General features: G+C 45.8%; 1 protein-coding gene across 1 annotated transcript in view; it reads right to left on the reverse strand.

Annotated features, from left to right (window-relative positions):
- TMEM241 (transmembrane protein 241) overlaps positions 1 to 23,840 on the reverse strand; it is a 153,705-nt gene that overhangs the window by 66,116 nt on the left and 63,749 nt on the right. Inside the window, exons 7-12 of the mRNA XM_045296217.1 lie at positions 21,140 to 21,191; positions 17,910 to 17,958; positions 16,955 to 17,000; positions 15,447 to 15,482; positions 10,261 to 10,295; positions 530 to 599 (exon numbers count right to left, since the gene is read on the reverse strand). Coding sequence (XP_045152152.1) covers positions 530 to 599; positions 10,261 to 10,295; positions 15,447 to 15,482; positions 16,955 to 17,000; positions 17,910 to 17,958; positions 21,140 to 21,191 — 288 coding nt within the window. The remainder of the gene's footprint in view (positions 1 to 529; positions 600 to 10,260; positions 10,296 to 15,446; positions 15,483 to 16,954; positions 17,001 to 17,909; positions 17,959 to 21,139; positions 21,192 to 23,840) is intronic.

Consider the following 23,840-nt stretch of genomic DNA (forward strand, 5'->3'; position numbering starts at 1 on the left):
GGGGTGGGGGGGTGGGGGGGGTTGTCAATGAAAGAAAAGGGCGACCTAAATCTATCCTTCTGATGGGCCTACATCACTGAGTACTTCCCAAGGCCAAGCATGAACCACCGTCATGTGGGCTAGGCATCTGCTGGCCTAGATGTTTCCCATCTGCTCCTCGGAGGGTTAGGGCTCTTCAGAGGTTGCCTTTCGGAGACAGAGGGAAGCAGAGCGGGGAGATGCCAAGTCAGGACGCTCTGTGTCAGACCTTCTTGTGGAAACAAAAAAGGGGAAAACTCTTGGTCTTCAGCCAGGTTTGAAACCACTCCCCTAGCTGGGGGACCTCTGCAGGGCAGGGGTCCTCACAGAATCCAGCACAGCAGGGTCCTCAGTAACAACAAGCTGGCAGACAAGTAAGCTGCTTCCCTGCAACCTCCACAGAGCACACACATCACCCCTGTGACAGGACATGACAGGATTTACTGGCAGGACCACTCAGCAGAGAGACACACAAATTAATAAAGCAGTGGGTTCTGCAGCTAAAGATTACCTGGCCCAGCAGCTGCTATGGAATCTGTAGAAGTACAGCAACGGGAACTCCAGGGCACTGAAGAGATCACCTGCAGGGCAGAGTAACAGGTGAGGCAATGGCACAAGAAGCCCCCACACGACACCCCCCCAGTCTTGGCAGCTCCAGGCAATGGAAAGAGATTTCAACCAAGTTGTCCCCAGTTAACTCCGGGTTTCTCCAGCTGATCCTGGCTTAGTCTTATCATGGTGCTGGTATGATCGTATCATGAATTCCTCAGTGGTATATAGTGAATTCCTCCGTGGTGTAAATGGTTAAGTGCTTACCCACTAAACAAAACATGGGCCGTTTAAGTCTACCCAGAGGTACCTTGGAAGAAAAACCTGGGGGTCGACTTCTGGAAGAATCTATTAGGGAGCCATTCTCTAGGACACATGGGGCTCCGTGAACCAGCAACTCAACAGCAATGATTTGGTTGGGGTTTAAGTGAGAGGCTGCCCTGTGCCAGGCCCTATAATAAAAGATATACAGAGATATAGAGACAGAGAAAGATAGATATAGAGATATAGATGATATATATAGATATATATCTCCACACTCTTTCCAGTCTCACAATCCCTCTGGGAGGTTTTGTGCCCCCATTTTCACTATTGCTCAGAGAAGTCATGAGGTCTAAGATGGCACCCTTGCTAACTGTGGTGGGGTTGCAAACTGGTACCCCTGTTGTGGTAAAACAGGGTAGCAGTTCCTGAAGAAGTCGAACACTGAACTACTATATGATCTTCGCAATTTCACTCCTAGCTATCTGCCCCAAAGACATGGAAACAGACATGTAAGCAGAGAATGCTGGTACACCAATGTTCACGGCAACTCTTGTCCCAACACCCAGAAGGTGGAAACCACCGAAATGCCCATCAGGGAAGGAATGGACAAACAGCCACATACAGACAAGGGGATGCTCAGCCAGTAGGAGAAACATAGTCTTGATCCATGTTATAATATGGGTAGAGCTAGAAGATAGACTGAGTGAAATAAGCCAATTACAGAAGACAAAAATATTGTATGACTTCATATATGTATATATCCAGATATATATAGGATGTATATGTATATAGTATACATTCATGGATGTATATATACATGATATATATATTACATAGATTCATAGATGTAGGTGTACATCTATGAAGTCACACAATATTTGTCCTTTTCATATATCTTATTTATATAGATATATGAAAAGGACAAATATTGCACTGAGTGTTGCAGTGACATAAGGGTGAATATATATATGTATGAAAAGAATGCGGGATCAACTAAGTCCACACAGAAGAACTATACCAGCCTGTGCGATCCAAGGATTATAAATAATAAACTCCAAATCTGGAGGAAGAAACAGTATCAGAGCCTAAATTCTGAATACCCGGTTTACAGAAGGCCATGGATTCAGAAGCAGCCCATATTCCATCTGCAGGGCCCCCGTGAGGATGAGGCCTCTGACCGGAGTCCAGTGATGTGAAGAGCCTTGGCATCAGACAGCGAACACCGGAAAGCCAATTATGGCAGCTCCAGTCCGGCTAATACGCGTCACCTCATCATTTGTTCTCCTTTTTGATCTAATTTCAGTTTGTTGCAGTTTTAGCATTTTATGTTTTTTAAAAATTGAGCTTTCTCTCGGTTTTATTTTGTCGTTGTTGTTGGGGGAGGGGCGTTGGCTCTTGGGTTTGTCTTGAATGTTTTTTGGATATATAAAATCCAGATCTATAAATCTAGAGAGTCAATAACTGGAATAATACTTACCTAGAGATATGGAAGGAGAGGTTGGTGGGAAATAGAAAGCTAACAGCAAGAAGTATAAAAAAGAAGAAAATGTTCTCAAATCGATTGTGTGAGTACACAATTCTTCATAGTACGACTGAACAATTGAATTGTAAGATATGTTAAGTAAATGTCAAAAATTTTTTAAATAACAGGAAGCTAAAAAGAGAAATACATAGAGAATAGTTTATTAGTGGTTACTGCGGGTGGGAGAGTAGAGGAAAAGGATAATTAACAATAATGAAAATAGGGATTGGTTCTGGGTTGGGCTGCGCAGGTAATTATGACAAGTTGTGTGCCTAGAAGAACTGAACTGGTAAATATTTGAGGCTAAGTCAAAAAACATTTCATAAAATTATAGAAACTGCTCATTAAACCAAAGTATCAAAATGCCAAGCTATTCTTTCTCGACACATTCTCCATTTAGCTCTCTCCACTTCTAGAGGTGTTGTTTCCATCTCTCTAACTCTTCCCTGAAAAATGCTGTGCTCTTTGACTTACACCCCATCAGAACAGCTTTGGCATCTTCAAGGGACTCAAATAACGTTCCTTTGCAAGGTTCACTCTGTCTGAAGGGGCAGGATCAGGACTGTAGGGTGGGTGGGAGTGGATTTCCCAAAGTAATTCTTGTAGGACGCCCCTGGCTACCCTCCCAAGGGCAAAACATTCCTTAGTGCAACTTTCCTGACCTTTTCTCATCAATGCAGTTTAGAATTTCCTTAAACTTTCTTCAGAAGACACCCCAGGATCATCCTGTGACCTCGGGGTGAGGGGGGGGTAATCTATTGATTAGTCCTTTGGAGTCCCAAAGAAACAGCTGCCGCAATAACCTTCTGAACGGAACTCTGCCTTGAATTCAACTGGCCCAGCAGATGCCCTAGGAAGCCACTGTTTGGACTGTCATTTTTAAGGTGTGCTAACCAGATGAAGACAAGTGTATTAGAGAGAACTACCTGCAGCTATGCACTGATCACATATGAATGTTTAAACACATGTTGCTAGAAATAAGCCTGTGTGGGTCTCAGCTGGAACCCCAGGAGCAATACATGTTTACTTGCTCTCATATGGGCAGTAACAGAAAAGAGCGAGCAGCTGCTTTGGCTGATTGTGCACCAGAAAGCTCATGGGATTTGCTTCCTTCGTTTGGAAATTTAAGATCAGGGTTTCGTAAATGACCTAATAGCATGGTGGGTGTTGGAGGTGTATTGCCCGGAGTTTTATAGGCAGCCACTTTGTAAGGCATAATTGGCCTCTATGTGTCTGGAACAACACAGGAATAGGAGGACGAAGATAACTGCCTCCTTTGCCATGAGTCCAGAAGAACTGGATGGTGCCCGGCTACAAAGACTGAAAGTTTTGCTCAAAGATCTCATAGAAATCCCAACCAAAAGGAGGAAAAGCAGAACAGAAGTTCCGCTTCTCATGGACTCCAGACTTCCTAGAGCCATGAAGGTTGGATGAACCCCTGACACTATTGCCCTTTGATCATCTTTAAACCTTAAACTAAAAATACCTGCTGACGTCTCCTTAAAAATCAGTAACAGTTTCATTTAACTAGTAAAGAATATCTGCCCGGCGCGTTGTGCTCTGCATGGGATCAAAATCCTAAGAGCAATCTCAAACATCAGACAGAAACCTTAGGGGGCACTGGGTTTGTGTGACTGGGGGGGATGAGAATGATTACGCTTCATCAACGTCTTCAAACGGTGGATGGAGAAGCTATTGGATTTGCGGGTCTATTGCTGTGTACGGTACATCCTCCACAGCAAGAACAGAATAAAATTATCTTTTAAACATGCGAGAGAGGGAAAGCTCCACAGCACGACTCAGGCTGTGGAACCAGAATGTAATCTCCAGGCAGGCCAAATCCTGGGACAGTTCCTCTCCACTGGGCAGCCGGCCCCGCAGAAGAGAGAATGGAGGAAAAGATTCTTTTTAAAGCTCTTTTTTTTTCCTGCTTTTTTTTTCTGCCTTGTGTCTAAAAAAAGACTGTGAATGCATTCCTCTGACATCTTTTTTCATTCTTGTGTTTAATGGCTGCACAAAAGGCGCAGCGACCAGACTGACCACGCATGCTCACTTTATTCTAAGGCCCAAAGGGGACATTTATTTCTAGTGAAGTAAGTTCATTCTTTTAGTTCCACTTGGTGCAAGCGGAAATAATCACACATATTGGCTGCTTCCCCCTCTGGAATTTGAACTTGGTCACAAACAAGAAATCAGGAGATTAGAAAAGCAGAAGGCCTTCCAAAAATGTCCAGAGAAAAGGCATTAAGTGTTTCCACGGCCTAAGCTTTCAACTCCTTCCAAATCTGGGGCTTTGGAGACAGCAAGGGAGCACAGCCTCCACACCGTGGTGCTTGGTCTGTCTCGATTCCAGGTGGTCTGGGAAGACGACTGATTTCTCTGAGCACGGCCAGGACAGCAGGTGTGATGGTGGGACACGGAGGCAGATTTCCTTCCTCGCGACCCTGATGAGTCAAGAGCTTTGAACACAGACACAATGGCCTCTATGCTTCCTCTGGGCTCTTAAAACGATGGACCTGTCTACTAGGATGGAAAGTTCTACATGTCGTTCCACTGCAACGTTGGTATTTTGATCGGGTCTGTTGTTTTTAGTTTTGCATATATGTGTTTGTTTAACTAAAAGGAGCGGGTTTTTGGGATCTGGTTATTGAAAATTCCAAACAAGAGCTAAGTTCTTGTTCTCTCTCTGTTAAAATTCCACTAAATAAGAGTCCTGCCCAATGGAGACCTAGGTTGGTGGAGGAACTTTATAATAAACATGATTTATTCTAATGTCCCTTTCCCTATGGAAGTGGCAGCTGAGGTAACCACTGGCACCCCAAACGCAGGGAGAGAGTGGTGAGCAGGTGGATGAGGACATCTGGAGAGTCTGCTGCATCTGTGGCAGCTGTGACACTGGTGCGTGTCCCTTTCCCAATCTTCCTGTCAGTGGGAGGAAGAAATTGCAGTTCAGTCCATGACTAGGAGGACCGAGCAGAAAGGAAGATGAGTTAAATCCAGAACCCCCATCAGCTGGGGCTCAGCCTCCTAACACCTAGTCTTCCCCAGAAATGCTCCTCAGTGGAGAAAAAGACCCGTGGGGTTGTCACCTCCTTTTATACCCAGCCCAGGCGTTGAAGGAGTCCAAGAAGGAGGAAAGTGGCCAGAGAAAGTGTGGGTCTCAAGAAAAAGGACGTGATCAGAGGTGGACCATATTAGAAAAAATCCTGGTCCTGTGATAAGTAAATCTATAGAGATACAGAGATAGTAACTAGATTAATAGTTCCTTAGGATTGGGTTGGGTTGAGACATAAAAGGAAGCTAATAATAATGGGTACAAGAATGAAGAAAATATTCTAAAATTGAGTGTGGTGATGTTTGTACAAGTCTTTTTAATATAATTAAACCATAATTGTATGGGACATGAATTATATGTCAACAAAGTGGTTTTTAAAATTCTGGTCCTGAGTAATTTATCAGTTAGATTTAAATAATTCCGTCAAATCCATAAATTACTGAGAGGAGGGAAAGAAATGGGAATAGGGGTGAGGAAAACACAAATATGCTCTATCTTTGGGTCATTCCTAAAAACTTCAAGACATTTCTCGCACCGCACTTAGTTGACTCCATGCCTGTCTCTCCTCCTAGAACTATAAAATCCTTGAGAGCTGAGATTCATCATTTGTACGCCCTGTACCAAGCACCATGCCACACACAGAACAAGCACTGCTGAAGTAAGAGTACGGGAATGGCCTAAACATCTCTGCTTTCCATGGGGAGATGTTCCAAATGGTTTCCAGGTGGGTTTGTTGGTCCTCATTCAAGGTAACCAACAACCTTCCTACTCTTCCGCTAAGGTAGAACTATTAAACAGAGAGGGTCACATCAGCTTCATCAAGGTAAAGACTAATGCCTCCAACATATCCCCTGGAGATATTGCCGTGTGGGGGTGGCTGTCTGGCCCCAAGCATATGAAGCTCAATCCAGGAGCTTAAAACCCTTGTAAGGCTATCCAAAGGACAACACTCCTTCAGGACTTCATGAAGAGCTGCACCATTCCTGGGCAAATAAGAGGTTAAAAGATATGACCATGTTTTGTGGTATTACTGTGTGGTAGTTTATCCATAAAGTCTGCATTGAGCCTTAATTCTTACTTTGCACCATTACAATTCTGCTGACGCTGGGCGACGGAGTAAGTCCGTCCCATTTCTCTGGAGATAGCAGTGTATGAAACTGCCATGGTGAACATCACAGCTGAATATAAATACCCAATAGGCATAAAATAATAACTGTACACATTCAAACAAGGAGAGAATTTCTCTTCTCCACAAACGCTTAAAACAGCAGAAGAGAAGGATGGTATTCTTCCAAGCAAGGTCCCCAGATACCTGGAGCGTGAATTGCATGGCTGAAAAACTAAAAGGGTACAGGATTCCACCTACCACAACCCAATCTTCAAAGAGAGAACAGTGTTGGGGTCCCTGCCTAAGACATGGAGAACTGTCTACCTGATACCCGATCACCTGTGCCCAACACATCTTAAAGGTTATGTCCCAGAGCTACATAATCTGCATCTATAACAAAGTCAATCTTTCTAATCACTCATGGGCAAGTAAGAAGGGCAGCTTGGCCAAAAACACTACGGGGACTAGTGTAAGACTGACAACATCAAATGTTGAATGTGAGACTATGGAGCAACTGAAACTCTCCATACACTGTTGGGTAGGAGTGTAAAACAACACAACCACATTGGAAAACGGGGCAGTTTCTTTCAAAGTTAAACATAGTCTTACTCTGAGGCCCATCAATTATATTTCTAAATACTGATATCTGAGAGACACAAAAACCTAAGTCTACAAAAGATACCGTGTAAGAACGTTCAGATTAGCTTTATTCCTAGTGCACCTCCTCAAGACCACGTTTTCAAACGTCAAATATAATTCGAAGGAATCGTAAACCTGATAAATCATGTTTTCGTGGCATAATAGAGCTTCAAAGAGGCTCTCCATTCAGAGATTTTTTTCCCCTCTTCCCTCCCCGCCCAGTAAGTCAAAAAGTATTGCTATTGGTGCTCCAGTTCCTGCATGCATGGGCTGATTCTGAACAAAACCTGTTTAAACATCTCTCTGCACCCAGGGCGTGGCTTCAAACCCGTTGTCAGTCATGTCTTAGGTTCCAAAGGGTGCCTTCACAGTGACTTCTGAGGGGATCGCTGGGCCAGGAAGTTCCAGGCAGAGAGGTCAGCTCAGGAGGTTACAGAGACTGTTTTTTGGAATTCCAAAGGGCTAATCTTGAGCAGTTTTCTTGAAGGACAGGAAAATCATGAGAGCTTATTATAAAGACGTTTTAAGAATATTGAATGCTGCATTAGGAAGAAACAGACCAGGGAAGTTTGTCTTGTTTTGCCTCACAACAATGCAACCTGCTCATGCTTCGAGGGTAGCATGGGCTGTCCCAGGAGTTTCCTTGGGAGAGCTTATCTCATCCATCCTACAGCCTCGACCTTGCCCCTCCACACTGCCTTTTGTTCCCCAAATTCAAAGAACATTCTGAAGGAACACAGGTTGGGTCCTTTGAGGATGCCACACTGCTAGATTGCGGCAGCATCGGCTGAGGACAGAACGCAGCGGGGAAGGGCGAGAGACCTGGAAACCCCACCCTCAGAGGTGTACAGACCTACCAGGAGGAGATGTAGGGAAACGAGAACTTCACATTTTGATATCTTTAGTTAAAAAAGGTTTCTGTGATTCCGTAGCGATATTTCACTTATCCCCTGACCTTTGTTGGAATTGCCCACCATAAAAGCCCCCATCATAAAACTCATGCTTCTAAATTGTTCAGTTCCGTGATGTACAGTACATCCAAAGAGCTGTGAAACCATCGCCATCTAATTCCAGAACATGTTCCTCACCGAAACTGTAAGTGATGCAACTACAGCCCGTTCCTAAATTCCTATTCCGTGGAGGCCGTTCTTCAACTTCAGACTGCTGCCCTGTTGGGGCTCCCGGAGCGAAAGAAGTGCCTAAGGCATTCCTGCATGGGCCTGAAAACATGCCAACAACTCCAGATATGACTGTTAGTCCAAAGGTATAAACTATGACCACTGTGCTGGGATACTGTTGAACAAAATGCCCGCTAAACACAGAGAAACTCCAGGGAAACCTTTGCACAAAACTCTGAACTTGCACAAGAAATTTATGAAGTGTACGGTCACTGAAAATAGCAGCATTTTTTTTTAAAGAGAGAAAAACAGAAAGGGGTTTAAGAGACCCTAAGTTCCCAACACCCTCTGCTTCTCCACCCACTTAACATCCTCTTGGGTCACATCACTTAAGCCTCTGGGCTTTGACGGCATCATCTGTGAAATCTGGGGTTAGCGTGATAATTGTTAAAAATCAAAACTATCATCATCTTAATTGCTAATAACCATAATTACAACAAATGAGCCCACATAACCTCTTAGCTGTGTGTGAATCTCTTATCTTAGCTGAAAAGTCAAGTGATTTCTTTACGCCAAATGATCCACCTAAATCCACTGGAAAGAAAATCATTCAGAAAGTAAGTGAATGTAAATCCAGGAGAGCCGGTGAGTATAATTTCCCAAAGATTTAGCGGAGCACTTCTCTATGGGCAGAGGATATGAAGCTCCATATTTCAACACCTACAGGACGGCGACCAGCTGGGGCTGCATGAAGGAAGGAGCCGAGGCCTGGTTTAGAGGTGAACAGCAACAAGGGTCCGCAGGAACAGTTTAGGGTGCACAGCCTGACTGCTTGTGACTTATTCTTTGACAAAAGACCATCTTTCCACATCTGAGACCCGGGAGGGCAGAGCAGTAAGCCCTGGAGATCTGCGACACCAGTGGACACGTACGGAGGGGCGCGTTAAGAAGCACATCATCGCTGTGATGCTCCTGGTGAGATGCGCTTCTGGAGTGTCCTACACAATCTGAGTCTCTACAGGCAGCACACGGAGGACATGAGCGCCCTCTCACAGGCGGAAGCAGAGTCAGGAAGCTGAGAAAGTGAGAGCCAGGAGGGGGTCAGAAGTACTCGAGACCACCCTTTCTCATTTCACAGGTGAGAAAACGGAGGCCCCGAGAGTTTGGCTCAATCTGGCTGGAACCTACCTCATTGTACTTTGAGCAGGGCAAGTAATCTGTTCACAGTAGTTGTGGTACTGGGGGGGGTGGGGGGGGTGAGAGTGAGTGAGAATGGGGGTGCTGTTTTCTCTCTGGCATCGACTGCAATGCCTTTCGAAGCTGCAATGTCTACAGTGGGCGAGAGTATTACGGGTAGTTCCTGAATCTGCAACAGGCACGGGCAATACTATGCTTCACAAATTGACTTCTTTAGGGAGACACCGGACAGGGCAAGATAGGGCAAAATAATAATTTATAAACTATCAAGGGCTCATGAGGGAGGGGGAGCCGGGAAGGAGGGGAAAAATGAGGACCCGATGCCAGAGGCTTAAGTGGAGAGCAAGTGTTTTGAGAATGATGAGGGCAATGAATGTACAAATGTGCTTGACACAATTGATGCATGTATGGAGTGTGATAAGAGTTGTATGAGCCCCCAATAAAATGATTTTTAAAAATCCATGAAAAAAAAGAGTAAACAGATCAATAAAGCAGAAAATGGGTACAGAAACAACAAAAAAATTGGACTTCTTTAATCGGGAATGATGTGGGTGAAACAATAAAAAAAAGTATATAACTATGTCAGCAAGAAATAGGGTGACACTGAACACGTTCACCGGGTTCTGGGGCACACCTGCCAGCGCCCGGCTCAGAGCGGCCTCATGCGGGGCTAGTTTCTGAGACTGCTCCCTCTTGACGGGGCAGCCAGCCTCCTCTCTGTCCCAAGGAGCAGCTGATGGTTCACATCACAACAAATGAATAAAGGAAGCAACACTGGAGGGATGCTTACCTGTGGGATGGGATGCAAAGGCCAGCAGCACCACACTGTGAAAAAAGAGAGCGTGGTCAGAAACCCTGTCAACAGCATCCCATTTACCTGGAGACACAGGTCAACCCCACTTTCCCAAAGTTCCCTTGCTGCCCATTCCCTTTTTCAAAAGTACCTGCCTTCGCTGATGGAAAGAAATTGTAGTAGAGGATCTTCACTTTTACGAGAAGAGGCAAATAGCACACTAGGGGTGTTTGGCGGTGAGCTGTGAATGGGCAGCACACTCCCCAGGCTGCAGGCGAGGCATCATCAAACTCCGCCCCCAGGAGCCCCCATCCGCCTCTCAGGATCAAGGGGCCAGAGCTCTGAACTGGATCCATGAACGTGCTATTTTAGTTTTTGGTTTTTTAATGTTGTTTGCTGTGGTTTGGTAGGTTATTGAGGGGGGGGGGGTGTCAGAGAACATTTTTTTTAAAAACCTATATATGCTTACAATGCCACTGGATCCAAAGACTTTCTACCCACTGGCCTGTGATCGTCCTGCATTTGGCATCATTGCATGGGTTTTGTGAGTCTGAAGAGGACTTTATGGATTGCTGTTGGACATATGGGCTAATGTTGGACTTATGGAGTTGATCTAGACTGGGCTGGGATGTTTTCTCAATGTTCAATTGCTCTTGGATATAAATCTCTTATACACAAAAAGCAAACAAACAAAAAATCCTATATAAATCACGGAAACTTTCTAGTTACAACAGACTTAATGACACACTTTGGGCGCCAGGGGAAACCTGTTGTTGTTGCCTGACACGGAATCGCTCACTGAAGGGAGCCAAACACCGCCAGTCCCGCGTCATCCCTGTGAGCGGTTGTGGCGCAGGCTGGCTGATTTTCAGAATATCACCAGACCTTCCCTCCCAGGGTTTTCACCCAGGAAGCTCTGCTGAAACCAGCTCAGCACCGCAAGGACAGGCCTCCACTGACAGACGGGCAGTGAGGTGCACAGGCCGGGAACGGAAAGAGTCAAGTTTGCCTGACTCTTAACTCCTCAGTGAAAGGGTAAGGCCCATTTGAGTGATCAAATTCACTAATTGTTTTAACAGTCTTGTGGGCTTTTTCTTTTTAATCATTTTATTGGGGGCTCATACAATTCTTATCACAATCCATACATACATCCATTGTGTCAAGCACATTTGTACATTTGTTGCCATCATCATTCTCAAAACATTTGCTTTCTACTTGAGCCCTTAATATCAGCTCATTTTCCCCACTCCGCCCTCTGTCATGAACCCTTGATAATTTATAAATTATTATTTTGTCATATCTTGCCCTGTCCGATGTCTCCCTTCACCCACTTTTCTGTTGTCCATCTCCTAGGGAGGAGGTTATATGTAGATCCTTGTAATCGGTTCCCCCTTTCCACCCCACCCTTCCTCCACCCTCCAGGTATCGCCACTCTCACCAGTGGTCCTGAAGGGGTCACCTGTCCTGGATTCCCAGTCTTGTTGGCTTTTATTGAACTTTTTTTTTTTTTACTTGAACTTTTTATTGTTGGTTGGATGCCAGTTTACAGAGTAGATTTATATTTCACACGCGACACACATTGTTTCTGTCCGTCCACTGCAATCCCATCAACGGACCATCAGTTATCCCACTCGGTCCTCCTGTGTCCTTTTTCCATCACTCTTCCTCTCCTAACCTTCCTGCTGGGGTACATGATGTCTCCTGGATCTTAAATGGTGATTAGTCTAACACAAGGGTGTGTTCCTGTCATACTTGAAGGGTGATTATGGTCCTGGGAGGCCCAGCAGTCTCTAGCCAACCAATAAGCCTTGTCTCTTTCACGATTTTGAACTTTGGTCCACATTTTTCTCCCACTCTATCCAGGGCCATCTAAGGTGGTCAGTAATGGTAGCAGGGTACCAGCCAGTTCCTCTGGGCTCCTGTTGGTGGAGACTGGTGTTTCCAGGTTTCATTTGTCCACACGACCATTTGTTTTCATTTGTCGCTCACTTCCCATCACTCTTCTTCCTTCTGGACGAGGAGACTAGCAGTTGGACCTTAGATGTCTGCCCACGACTTTTTAATACCCATCACTACTCAACAAATTGGGGTGGAAAGCATTGTCTTGCACAAAGAGCATTTGTAATTAAACAACTGCCAAATCAGTTAGAATCCAAAAGCTCACTGCTGAGGGTGGGCTAACTATATTTCTGCCACAAACATGGACACTATTAAATTCCTGAGAATTCCTTGGCTACAAAATCATCCATCCCATTCATCATATGGCTGAAGATGATCGGGGCTGAGTTTCAATGGATGCCAAGCGGGTAAGAAAACACTGAAAAGGAGAATAAAACTATCCATCTGATGACTATGTTTGTTCTTGGCGCCTCCCATGTGGGTTATGACTTGGGCTGCCAGCTATAAGGTCAACAACCTAAACTACCCACCATTCTGAGGGAGAACGAAGAGGTTTCTACTCCCATAAAAACACTATAGTCTCAGAATCCCTGTCCTATAGGGTCGCTGTGAGTCTGATTCGACTCGATGGCAGTGAGTGTGGCTTTGTTGGTTTGGGAAGTATATTTGTGGTAAGACTGTCTTGAAGGGAAACACAACTTGAAACTCCCTAAAAAGATTGTAATATGCATGCAAAGTCAAACAAATTATACTAACATAGAAGGCTTATCATGCAGATAGACAAACAGCAGACTTGTTCTATTCATTCAACAAATGTTTATTGAGTGCCTAGTACTTGCTGAGGTCACAGCAGTGAACAAAGGACATTCTTTCATGGGAAATAAGGAAAGATGAGGGAAAATCTCATCTCTACATGCTTCGTAGTCTCTATGATGGAGGATCAAGCCAATTCCAACACATTTTCCTTCTGTGTAACTAAACCATGTCCTCAAGAAATGAACTACTTCTCGCTGACATACACAAAGATCTCATCTGCAAATGGAGGGCACAGAGTTTGGACAGGTAACAACCTGGTAATTTTCTGTGTAACAGACTAGAGGAGACATATGTCTATTTCCTACTAATAACTAAAAAGGAAGCTAGGTATGCGTCCTATAATATGAATTCCTTAGGAATTACCTACATTTTCCCAAAGACAAACCAGAGCATTCCTATTTTTAGACACTCCACTTTATTTTTGGCCTTCTACAAAGTTCTCTTTATTCTTTCCTTCACTGTCCTCCATCTTCCCTGTGTCTTATCTACATGAGAAATAGGAATCCCTAAGTGGCACAAAAAGCTAAGTGCTTGACTCTGAACCAAAAGACTGGCAGTTCAAACCTACCCAAAGGTGCCCTGAAAGCTACCTGGCCAGTTTGCATCTGAAAGGTCAGAGCCCTGAAAACCAGATGAAGTCCAGTTCTACTCTGCACGGGGGATCACCCAGACTGGATGGCAACTAAGAGCAGAAGAGAAATATTTAAAAGGCTCAAGTGAGGGTCAGGGAGCAAATACATCTTCCAAAACACAAACAAAAAGCACGGATCTGTGCCAATGCATTCAATGATTTTTTGGCTTCAAAAAACGGAGCGAGCAAACCAATTCTGTGCCCTGGCAGACACCGCTGACCATCCATCGGGCCCATTGGAAACCTCTGGCTGCTGACCCCTCCATGGTGATTGCCAGTGGGAAGGCGAATGGTGGCCCTCATTCTGATGCACACAGCTTCGTCACTTGGACTGAGAGTAAAGACTTGGACAGAGAAGCTGGGCTGAGGCGGGAGCTGCTGCAGTCTTGGCCAGGAAGTCCCAGGCATCCGGCTCGCAGGCAATACACTTCCTCCCTCCAGAAGAAAGGAGCCCAAGGGAGGGAAGGAGGGAGGGCGGGGAAATTAGCTGAGGCTCATCAAAACTAATTTTTCCACGTTCCCTTACTCCTTTGCCACTTGAGTTGGCTATAAGTTTGGTGAAGAAAATGACTGTGTCAAGTGGTCCAATGTCATAAAATAAGGTGACCAGACGTCCCGCTTTTGGCGGGACAGTCCTGATTTTTAACAATTTTTCCCGTGTCCCGCGGCATTTTTTAAAAGTCCCGATTTGGGGAAAGAATGCATGACAAGCTAGGGTATATGGTTTTCGGCTGCCATGTGGCTATTTTGCCAGGATATGAGTTTTATCAATGGTGTCCCGCTTTACCAATGTTAAAATCTGGTCACCTTATCATAAAAGCATGTTTACAAACCAAGAGAATTTGCATTCTTCAAACCATCTGAAAAGGCAACTGGTGGGTCTGAGCAGAATGGAACTGACGATTGACTTCAGGTGAGCACAACGGCGGCTCACAACCACACATGTGGGGAATCCTGCTTTCAGAGTGGCATCTTAGTAAATATCAAGATATTTATGAACTTGATTTATGAGACTACAGCTCCAATTGGATGTTTGAAGTGGAGGAACTTCCTCCAGAAGCACGCATGACTAAAGGCTGAAAAGGCTCCAACCCTGGTCCTCTTGACTTGATGCCACGACATTAGGCAAACTTGGGTTTCCAACAGCAAATCTCTCTTTCTCAACTAGGTCCTTGAGTGCCTGGCCAGCTGAGCTGGGCAACTCGATCCTTGGCTGGGGTTAGGCAAGAGTACCATGTGTTTAAACATTTAAGTTATAAATCAAACCTAGAATGTCACCCTGCCGTAACAAATAGACCTTCAAAACAGCTTGGAAGGCCGGGTCAAAATGTAGACTTTTTGAGGCCATTGAAGTTTCATGTCAGAAGATGGTCACATAAGAGGACCGATCCCTGGCTCCTGGCCCCCAGTGTGCCCCTTCTCTTTCCACACACTCTTTTCCACCATAGGCTCCCTCTGGATACTCCTTGAGCTTGGAAGTAAGTTCAAAAGATGAACCCAAGGAGGCCTGGTATCAAACTCTGGGCCACTGGGGCCAGGAATTCCAGGACATGTTTTAGAAGGGGCGTTTGGATCCAGGGAAGAAACTTCTCCTTAGCTTACAGACTCGGTGTCCCATGGGGAAGGGTACCGCCCTCAGTGGTATGGGTCCCAGCCGAACTCTCTCTTGCCTGGCTTAAGGCAAGATGGCTATTTGGCTCCACAACTTCTGGTCTCATCACATATTACCTAAGAGGCCTTTCCAGAAGTCTCCAATCAAGTACTAGGATTAGAATAAAAATCTAGAATGATATATGAGTTTCCCTTTGGTTCTTTGACAATGTAAGTTATACTTTACCTGAATATGTAGTTTAAGTATTGCTGGTCAATGTCACTGAGGGGAGAAAAAAAAGACAAAGCATATGAAATATAGAAGTGTTTTACATATCATATTAATAAATCACATCGTGAATAAATCATACTTTTATACATTATTAATAAAGAGTACAAAGAGCAGTTTATATTCAAAATCTGTTCCAGGTTCATATTTTTAAAAGTATTTCTGAGTTGACTACAACCAAGCACATTGTCCCCTGTGGCCGATGACTTTCTCTGTGAGCATTTGCCACTTTAAAGGAACTGTCAAAAAAAATTTTTTTTACATAAATAAATAAAAGGACGGTCAGCTCAGGCCAATGGACAGGCTGCTAGGGCTACCACACTTAACATATAAAAATGCCATCAACCTGACTCACGTACAAGGACTTCAGTTAAGAATGCACCAGCTTTGGGCTGGGACACACCGACACCAGTGCTGCTGCACTGACTCGATTCATGGCAGCCGCAAGCGTGTCAGGGCAGAGCTGTGCTCCACGGCGTTTTCAATGCCTGCTTTCACAGAGGCAGGTCTCCAGGTCTTTCTTCTGAGGCACCTCCAACCTCTCTGTTAGCAGCCGAGTACACGGTTGGCACCACCCAGGGGCTCTGGATGGCACCTATTTGAACTAAAAAAACCACTGTGACTCGCTGTTGAGCTAAAAGTGTCAGTGGATGCCCTGCCTTGTATCTGACCACCTTTCTGGCTTCTTGTTGTAAAACCACTTTCTTCAAGGTGCAAAAGGTGCGCGCACCTTGTCACTGCCCGTTGCTCTGTGGCACCTGATTCGGGAACCGCTCTAATCCTCTCTGCACTGCTTTGGTATGTGTTGTTGTTGTTGCCAGGCGCCTTTGAGTCGCTTCTGACTTTAAAAAAGTTATTCTAAGGACCAGGTATCACACATTCTCAGTGGACGGCTAACCACAAGGTCCCTGGTTCAAACCCACCTGCTGGTTCAAGGGAGAAAGATGAGATTGTGCTAGTAAAATGTTGTAGCCTCAAAAATCCTATATAGGGTCAATGTGGGTCAGAATCACCTCGATAGCTGCGGGTTTGGGGTATTTGAGGGTATTTGGGGGTAACCCTCTCTCTCCCAGCAGGCAGGACAGCCCCGCAGGGAAGTCGTAGGAGAAGAGCCCTTGCAGTCCCAGATCACTGAAGGGCTGTGTGCCAGCTTTCCACGGGCACTCACCAAGGCCAGTCAATGGCAACAAAGGCCTCATTTTAGCTACAGAACAGAGCTATTGATGGGGGGGATGCAGGGTCTAACCGAATCAGGTCATGAGGGGGCAGGGACACCAGGAGGCAGGGTTGTGCCTCTGAACTGGAGGTGGTCCACTCAGACCCAAGCAGCTGACCACGTAATTCCAAGCCGAGGTCCAAGCTTTTATGCCAGTCACTGAAGGCAGGCCACGCGAAGAGTCCGTTGCCCTCACTGTGGTCCAGCCCATGCCACTATGGGCCTTACTTACCAGACTTTGAAAGTTTACCTTAGCACACTGGGCTTCTGGGGCATCCGTCGCATCTTATAAGCTCCTGAAAATGAAGCCACCTATGTCAGTGCATGCAGGATTCTGTGCCATAAGCTGCCTCCTTGCCAGGGGCCAGATGGAGGCTGTGTCCCCAGGGTCCCCCCAGGGGCCGCTGCTCGACCCCTCCAGGCTTGTACATGTCCCTCAAGAGTGAGAACTCCATGACCCTCTGAAATGGAGCATTTCAGTACTGAGGGGCCCTCGAGAAGCTCTGGGCAACAGCGAGCTGAGCGATCAACAGACGGATCCCACAGATGCCCTTGAAAAGATGCATGTGAGAAACACCTGGGACTTCTGAACTTTGTGTAACAGTACCTGGGCTCCACGTTTCCACCCAGACTATAAACGGGAAACTTTTAACATGGGGCTTGAAATGAAGGTGGATGGCCCTTGCGTTTAAGGCATTCATTGATTTTTCTAGATAGACTGCTGAAAGAAACAGTTTTTGACCCAAACATACCGATATCCCCCCACTGTTTTTGGAGAAGACCAAGCAGCATGCACAAGCCGGGCCGAGGATGTAAGCCCCAAGCCATGAGGAGTTAATGTCTGTCATGAAGAAGAGGAAATGAGATTGGAAATGGAAACATGGGTGAAAACTCTAAAGCAGACAAAGCCCACTGAGTGTACTTTTAAGCAAACAATGTATGGATGGTCTCTCATGGTTTTGCCAACCACACCTAATCTGGTGTGTAAACCCATTTTGCTTATAAGTTTACAGTAACATGAGAACTACTTAGAAAAATATTTGGAAGGGAGAGGGTAGTACAATTGAATACATACACACAAATATATATAGCCCTGGTGCTTTATATTTAATTCTCTTTTTGCCCAGGATCACTTAAAAATGGACATACTCTGAGTTTAATGAAGAATCCTTAATTCTACAAGCAAACATTCTTTCCAAACTTACCTACACAGAATAAGTGGATGATAGCCCAAAAATATCCATCTGGGTCAAACTGTAACACAAGATTTTACAAAGAGAAGGGGAGAGTGTAAGTAAGATAGACATGGAACAAATGCAGTCAGCAGAATCTCTAATAGTCGGTGCTCCATGGCAGGTGCCAAGCAAGGGGCCAAAACTCGATGCTCAGGGCCTGGAGCCAGTCCCCTCTGCTTTCCAGCACCTTCCTGCCAGGACTGGGCCCGCAGCACCACCACCCCATCCCCACACTGCCACCAGACTGTGTTTCTCAAAGCCAAGTCTGGGGGCATCATCTGTTGCTGAAAATCATGCAACAGTTCCCCAGGGACTCCAGAGGAAAATCCCAGTGACAGGGCACATCGATCCCTCCAGTCACGTTTGTCATATCCCCCGGGGTTCCCCATGAGAACTTTCCTGCATTTCCCCAGGCATCAATCCCCCCTTCCAACTCAGCCTTCCTTTTCACACCATCCTTCTTTTTCTCTGCAGGACTTTGTAGCCTCCAAACTCAACAAACCACACACACCACCATGGAGCTGATGCTGACTCGCAGCAACCCCACAGGGAAAGGTAGAACTACCCCTGTGGGTTCCGAGATGGTAACTCTGTACTGGAGTAGAAAGTCCTGTCTTTCTCCCAAGGAGTGGCTGCAGGCTTTGAACTGCTGACCTTGCAGTTAGCAGCCCAACCCATAACCACTGCACCACCAAGTCTCCTCTAGCAGCCACCAGACACTCCATCTTTAACTGACTCTGTTTATCACACTGACTCACAGACACGGATTGTGGAAGGCTGTGGGAAACAGACTGGGAAGAAAGTGTATTCAGATAAACTCAACATTCATACATGGAGTCTTGGAGGCCAAGGCTCCCGTGACGGAAACCTTCCTGTTTGTGGGATGGAGATGCATCCCACTCACATTCTCCTAAAAGTTATTCCCCACGATGTCTCCCCATAGTAATGCCAAATCTAAGGTGCTGTTTGCAAACACACCAAGCGTGGTCACTGACTATACGCTGGCAGGTCAATTGCTTGAAGGTTATCAGCCATCTAAGGCAATCAGACCCTATTGTCTGTCCCGCCCTAAGTAGGGCTCACTCCCTTCTGATAATGATAACGGATTGTTCTCCTGAGGGAGAGCTCAAAGACTCCTATGGTCAAGCCAACTCAGGGGCGACCAAGGTTAGGCTGCCATCTTGTTACTGTATACCTTCCTGTCAGATGTGTGCCCCTAGTGCACCCCCTTCCTATTGTGTATACACCCCTAGCTTGTCCCCCTCCTGTTACCTGTATGCCTATTGTACAACCCCTCCCTGTGACATATGTGCTTACCATGGCCTGCACACCCCAGATTATATAAACTCCTAAAATTACATTACTCACTCTCTCTGCGCAGACCTGGCTCATAAAGTCATAACTGTGAAGGTGAGCCCTTGCATGCTTTATCTTGTCTGATGTCTCTTTAATTTACCCCTCAATTACACAACCACCTCTTAGACCCATTGGGTTGTAGGGAGGCTGGTCCCCTGCAGAAGGCAGGAACTAGAACAGGGCTGACACAATAAAGTGGGACCGTGAAACATTTGTGACACCATCAGGACTATCCACTCCTAGTGTCTTCGCCCCACTAACTTCCCCTCATTCTTCAAGACTGAGGTCAAGTAGAGGCAAAAAAAAAAATCCAAACTGACTGCCATTGAATTGATGCTGCCTCATAGCAGCCCTATAGGCCAGAGCAGAGCTGCTACTGTGGGTTTCCAAGATTGTAAATCTATGCAGGGGCAGGAGAGCTCACCTTTCTCCCAAAGAGCGGCTCGTGGTTTTGAACTGCTGACATTGTGGTTAGTCGTGCCTCAGAGTAACCCACTATGCTGCCTGGGCTCCTATTAGGGCAAGTAAGCAGCATCTAAAGGGAGCCTTGGTGATACAACAGTTCAGCATTCAGCTGCTAACTGGAAGGCTGCTGGTTCCAAGCCACCCACAGCTCCACGGGAGAAAGTCCTGGTGATGTGGTCCTATCAAGATTACAGAGCAGTGCCACTCTGTCTCGTGCATCAAAATCCACTCCACAGCCCCCAACAACAGACAAAAAGGTGGGGGTCAATTCAACTCATCACTATTCTACTCCCTGGGTGTCAGAGGAAGAACTGTGCTCCAGAGTTTTCAATGGTGGGGTTTTTTCTAAACTGAATCATCAGGCCTTGTTTCTAGAGAACTTCTGGGCAGACCTGAGCCTTCTACACTGTGGGCAGCTGCCAAACATGTGAACTGTGTGTCCCATCCACAGACAAAATCCGAAAGATCTGGGTTAAATACTACAAGCTCTGCTTCTGCATCAGCTGGTGCCTTTGGACCCCGTTATTCTTTAGCTACAAGTGGACAGAATAACAGACCCTGCCCTTAGGAAATAGCTGTGTGACGGGAACTAACCAAAACCAAACGCACTGCCACCGAGTCAATTCGGGCTTATAGGACAGGGTAGAACTGCCCGTGAGTCTCCCAGGGGTGACTATGGGCTCGAGTCAAAAGCCCCATCTATCTCCTGTGCGACTGGAACTAGAATTAGATCATTTGAATGAACACAGTGTCAGGCACACACGGCTCCTTGTAGCTGTGAATTATCCGAATGTCCAAGTCTTTGGAGCCTGGCAGCATCCATACCTCCCTGGGGCACAGCACTGGCCTTGCCAGGTCCTATCATCTGCTCTGCTGCCCCCTCCACCTGACTCTAAGTAGACCCGACTTCCGTTCTGCCTAGACAGGGACACTGTGTCTTCTCCTCCATGGCCCCAGGGCCTGGCTCAGTACCTAACGCGTGGTGGGGACTTAAGAAATACCTGAGGGGCAAAGAAAAGAAGCCCATTAGGGAATGACCCCAGGAATGGCTCTTCACGCTAATGGAGAAAAACTCAACTTCGGTTCAGGATAACAAAGTGACAGCCACCCCACAGAGGCAGCCCCGGGCGCCTCAATGCCTGGAGCCCGGGCAGCCTGGGCACTGACATGCAGGTTTACCAAATGCATACTGAAAGCAGGGGCAAGTGCTCAGTGGGCTCACTGCCATGTCTTTGGGAGGAGCCGATGGTTGGGCCAAAGGGACTCAGGCTGGCAGACTCTGGGAGCCTGGATTCTCAGAGTTTGGAGATCCTGCTCAGACACACAGGCCTCAGAGAGGAAAAGACAACTGAGGGCACCTCGAGTGTGTGTGAACTCACCTGGGAGTCGTTGAAGGGCAGGCACCCTGCGGCGGCCAGCAGGAAGAGCGCACTGAAGGGGGAGGAAAGCACCAGCTTAATGTTCAGCACACAGGTGCCGCCTGAGATGCACCAGCCGGCCGGGGTCCAGCGGAGGCCGAGATCCCTCAAGACCAGGCCCAGGCACTCTGGCCATCCGCTGAGGGCCGCAGGCTGGCTTGCCTGGGGCCCTGCTTGCCATGTTTCCAGAGAGGCACTGCAGGGCTCTGTAACACCAGCCCTGGCTCACTCAAACATCTGCACCTGTTACCACAAGGGGACTCCACAAAGCGGCGAAATTCCAGTACCTTCTCATTCCATGTTTACAGCAAGTTTTTAAACAAGAATAAAATGGCTATCACATCCTACACCTATATATGTGTGTGTGTGTGTGTGTGTGTATACATACACACATACAAATACATATGATTATACAATATCATATCATATAAGTGGTTATATATTAAAGAACAATATATATATGATTATATAATGCCATAGGTATCCTAGGCATCCTCAAACTATGGCCTGCAGGCCACATGCAGCCTGCCGAGGACATTTATCCAGCCAGCTGGGTGTTTTTGCTCCATTTTGTTTTTTACTTCAAAATAAGATATGTGCAGTGTGCAAAGAAATTTGTTCATAGTTTTTTTTAAACTATAGTCCAGCCCTCCAATGGGTCTGAGGACAGTGAACTGGCTCCCTGTTTAAAAAGTTTGAGGACCCCCATATGATTCTGGAGAGTACCCCAAAACACTGGAATTTTTCTTTCAAAGCTATGTATTTAAGTGTTTTTACAAAACAACCTTATCACCTTCAAAGCACTCTCCATTACACTTAACACATTTGTCATATCTGCGATTCCAGTCCTGGAAAAATTTTTCAAGCTCATGTTTGAATGGCTGACAGGACCTCCCTCGATTTTTCCTTCACCTCTTCTTCTTTGTCAAATCACTGTCCTTTAATGTCCCTCTTCATTCATGGAAACAAAAATAAGTCGCATGGATCGAGGTTGGGTAAGTAAGTTGTGTGGGACAAGAGAGACATGCTGGTTTTTTCTTTTTGCCAAAAACTGAGCACACTGAGATGGCTGTGTGAGCAAGTGCACAGTCATGGTGGCAAAACCAGTGCCCCGTCAGCCACAAATCAGGCCTTTTTAGCCGCACACTGTTATGCAATCTTTTCAGAAACTCTAATTAGAAAGCTTGATTAACAGTCTGACCTGGTGGAACAAACTCCAAATGCACTATCCCCTTCACATCAAAAAAACAAACGAACATCATCTTGATCTTTGATTTTAGGTTTTCTCAGGCGAGGTGATGATGATGTCTTCCATTGGCTTGATTGATGCTTGCTTTCAGGGTTGTAAGAATAGCACCATGTCTCGTCACCAGTAATGACCTTGGGAGAAAAAGCTTGGGTCACTTCAGAACTGTTCTTTCAAAGCACGGCATGTTTCTCGTCGACGCTCTTTTTGGTCAGCCAGAACCCAAGGCACAAATTTCCCAGCAACCCTTCTCATTCCCCAATCTTCCATTAAAATTCACTGAACTGAGCTTCAAGATAATCCAGATAACTTCCCCATCTCTTCAGTGGTGTATCGTAGGTATTCGAGCACTAGTGCACAAACATTTTCATACGTTTGGGATGTTGACGAACTTCCAGAATGAGATTTATCATCAATTGACATTTACCTTTTTGAAAACAAGAAAAACACTTGTTCATATACTTGAGTTTTTCCCATAGAGCTGTCCTTGTAAGCTGTGTTCAATATCACAACAGTTTCTATGGCATTTTTCCCGAGCAGGAAACAAAATTTAAATGACGAATGGTGTTCTGTTAAATCAGCCATCACACAAAATGAGGTTTAAGTAAAATTGCTTTCACGACAAAACTCACTGTGACCAGGAACTTTCCAGGTAACGCCACTGGGTGCACTAACTCAAAGTGAGTTGCTCTGGCCGTAAAAATGAGTACTATGAAAGCTCTGCCCAATGGAGCCTTTTTTTCGTGTTTTTTTTTTGGGGGGGGAAGGGTGACCCCCTTGTGTAATAAAAAGTTTGGCTCCCCTCCCTCCCTTAACTATAGACTCTAAAAAAATATACTGGTGGAAAATTGGGCCAACAAGACCCCAGGTGCACCAGTTCCAGAAAGAAAACTCCATGGAAAGAGCATTAAAATTGTTTGCACACCTGCCTCCAGCAAATGATCACACTGAATAGTTGTAGTAATAAAAAGAGCTTTCAATCATGTGCCTCCTGATCGGATGTCCCCACAAGGATCCAGCAACACTGACCTGGGATTCCTGACAAATACACAGAGCCTGAGACCACACAGCAACAAACTCAAACTTGGAAGCTGAAGGGAAATAAGGAACCCAAAATATGAGACCGGTTCCCAGTTTCCTACCAACCTTGGGCCCAGAGGAATATCTGATTACTATTGGGTAATGCTTTGGACATGATGTCCGGAGAGACTAGTCCCTGGAGAAGGGCATCATGCTTGGTCAAGAAACAAGGAAGGCCACAGTGAGACAGATGGACACAGGGGCTGCAACACAGACTCCAACATAAGAATAATTGTGAGGATGGCGCCGGACTGGGCAGTGTTTTGTTCTGCTGTGCACAGAGTGGCACCTAGTAGCAACCTTGGTGGTCTGTAATGCCTTTCTTTTTTTTTTTTT

This window comes from Echinops telfairi, unplaced genomic scaffold, assembly GCF_000313985.2.
Source record: "Echinops telfairi isolate 266 unplaced genomic scaffold, ASM31398v2 ScPeMD7_7400;HRSCAF=8409, whole genome shotgun sequence".
NCBI classification, from domain to species: domain Eukaryota; kingdom Metazoa; phylum Chordata; class Mammalia; order Afrosoricida; family Tenrecidae; genus Echinops; species Echinops telfairi.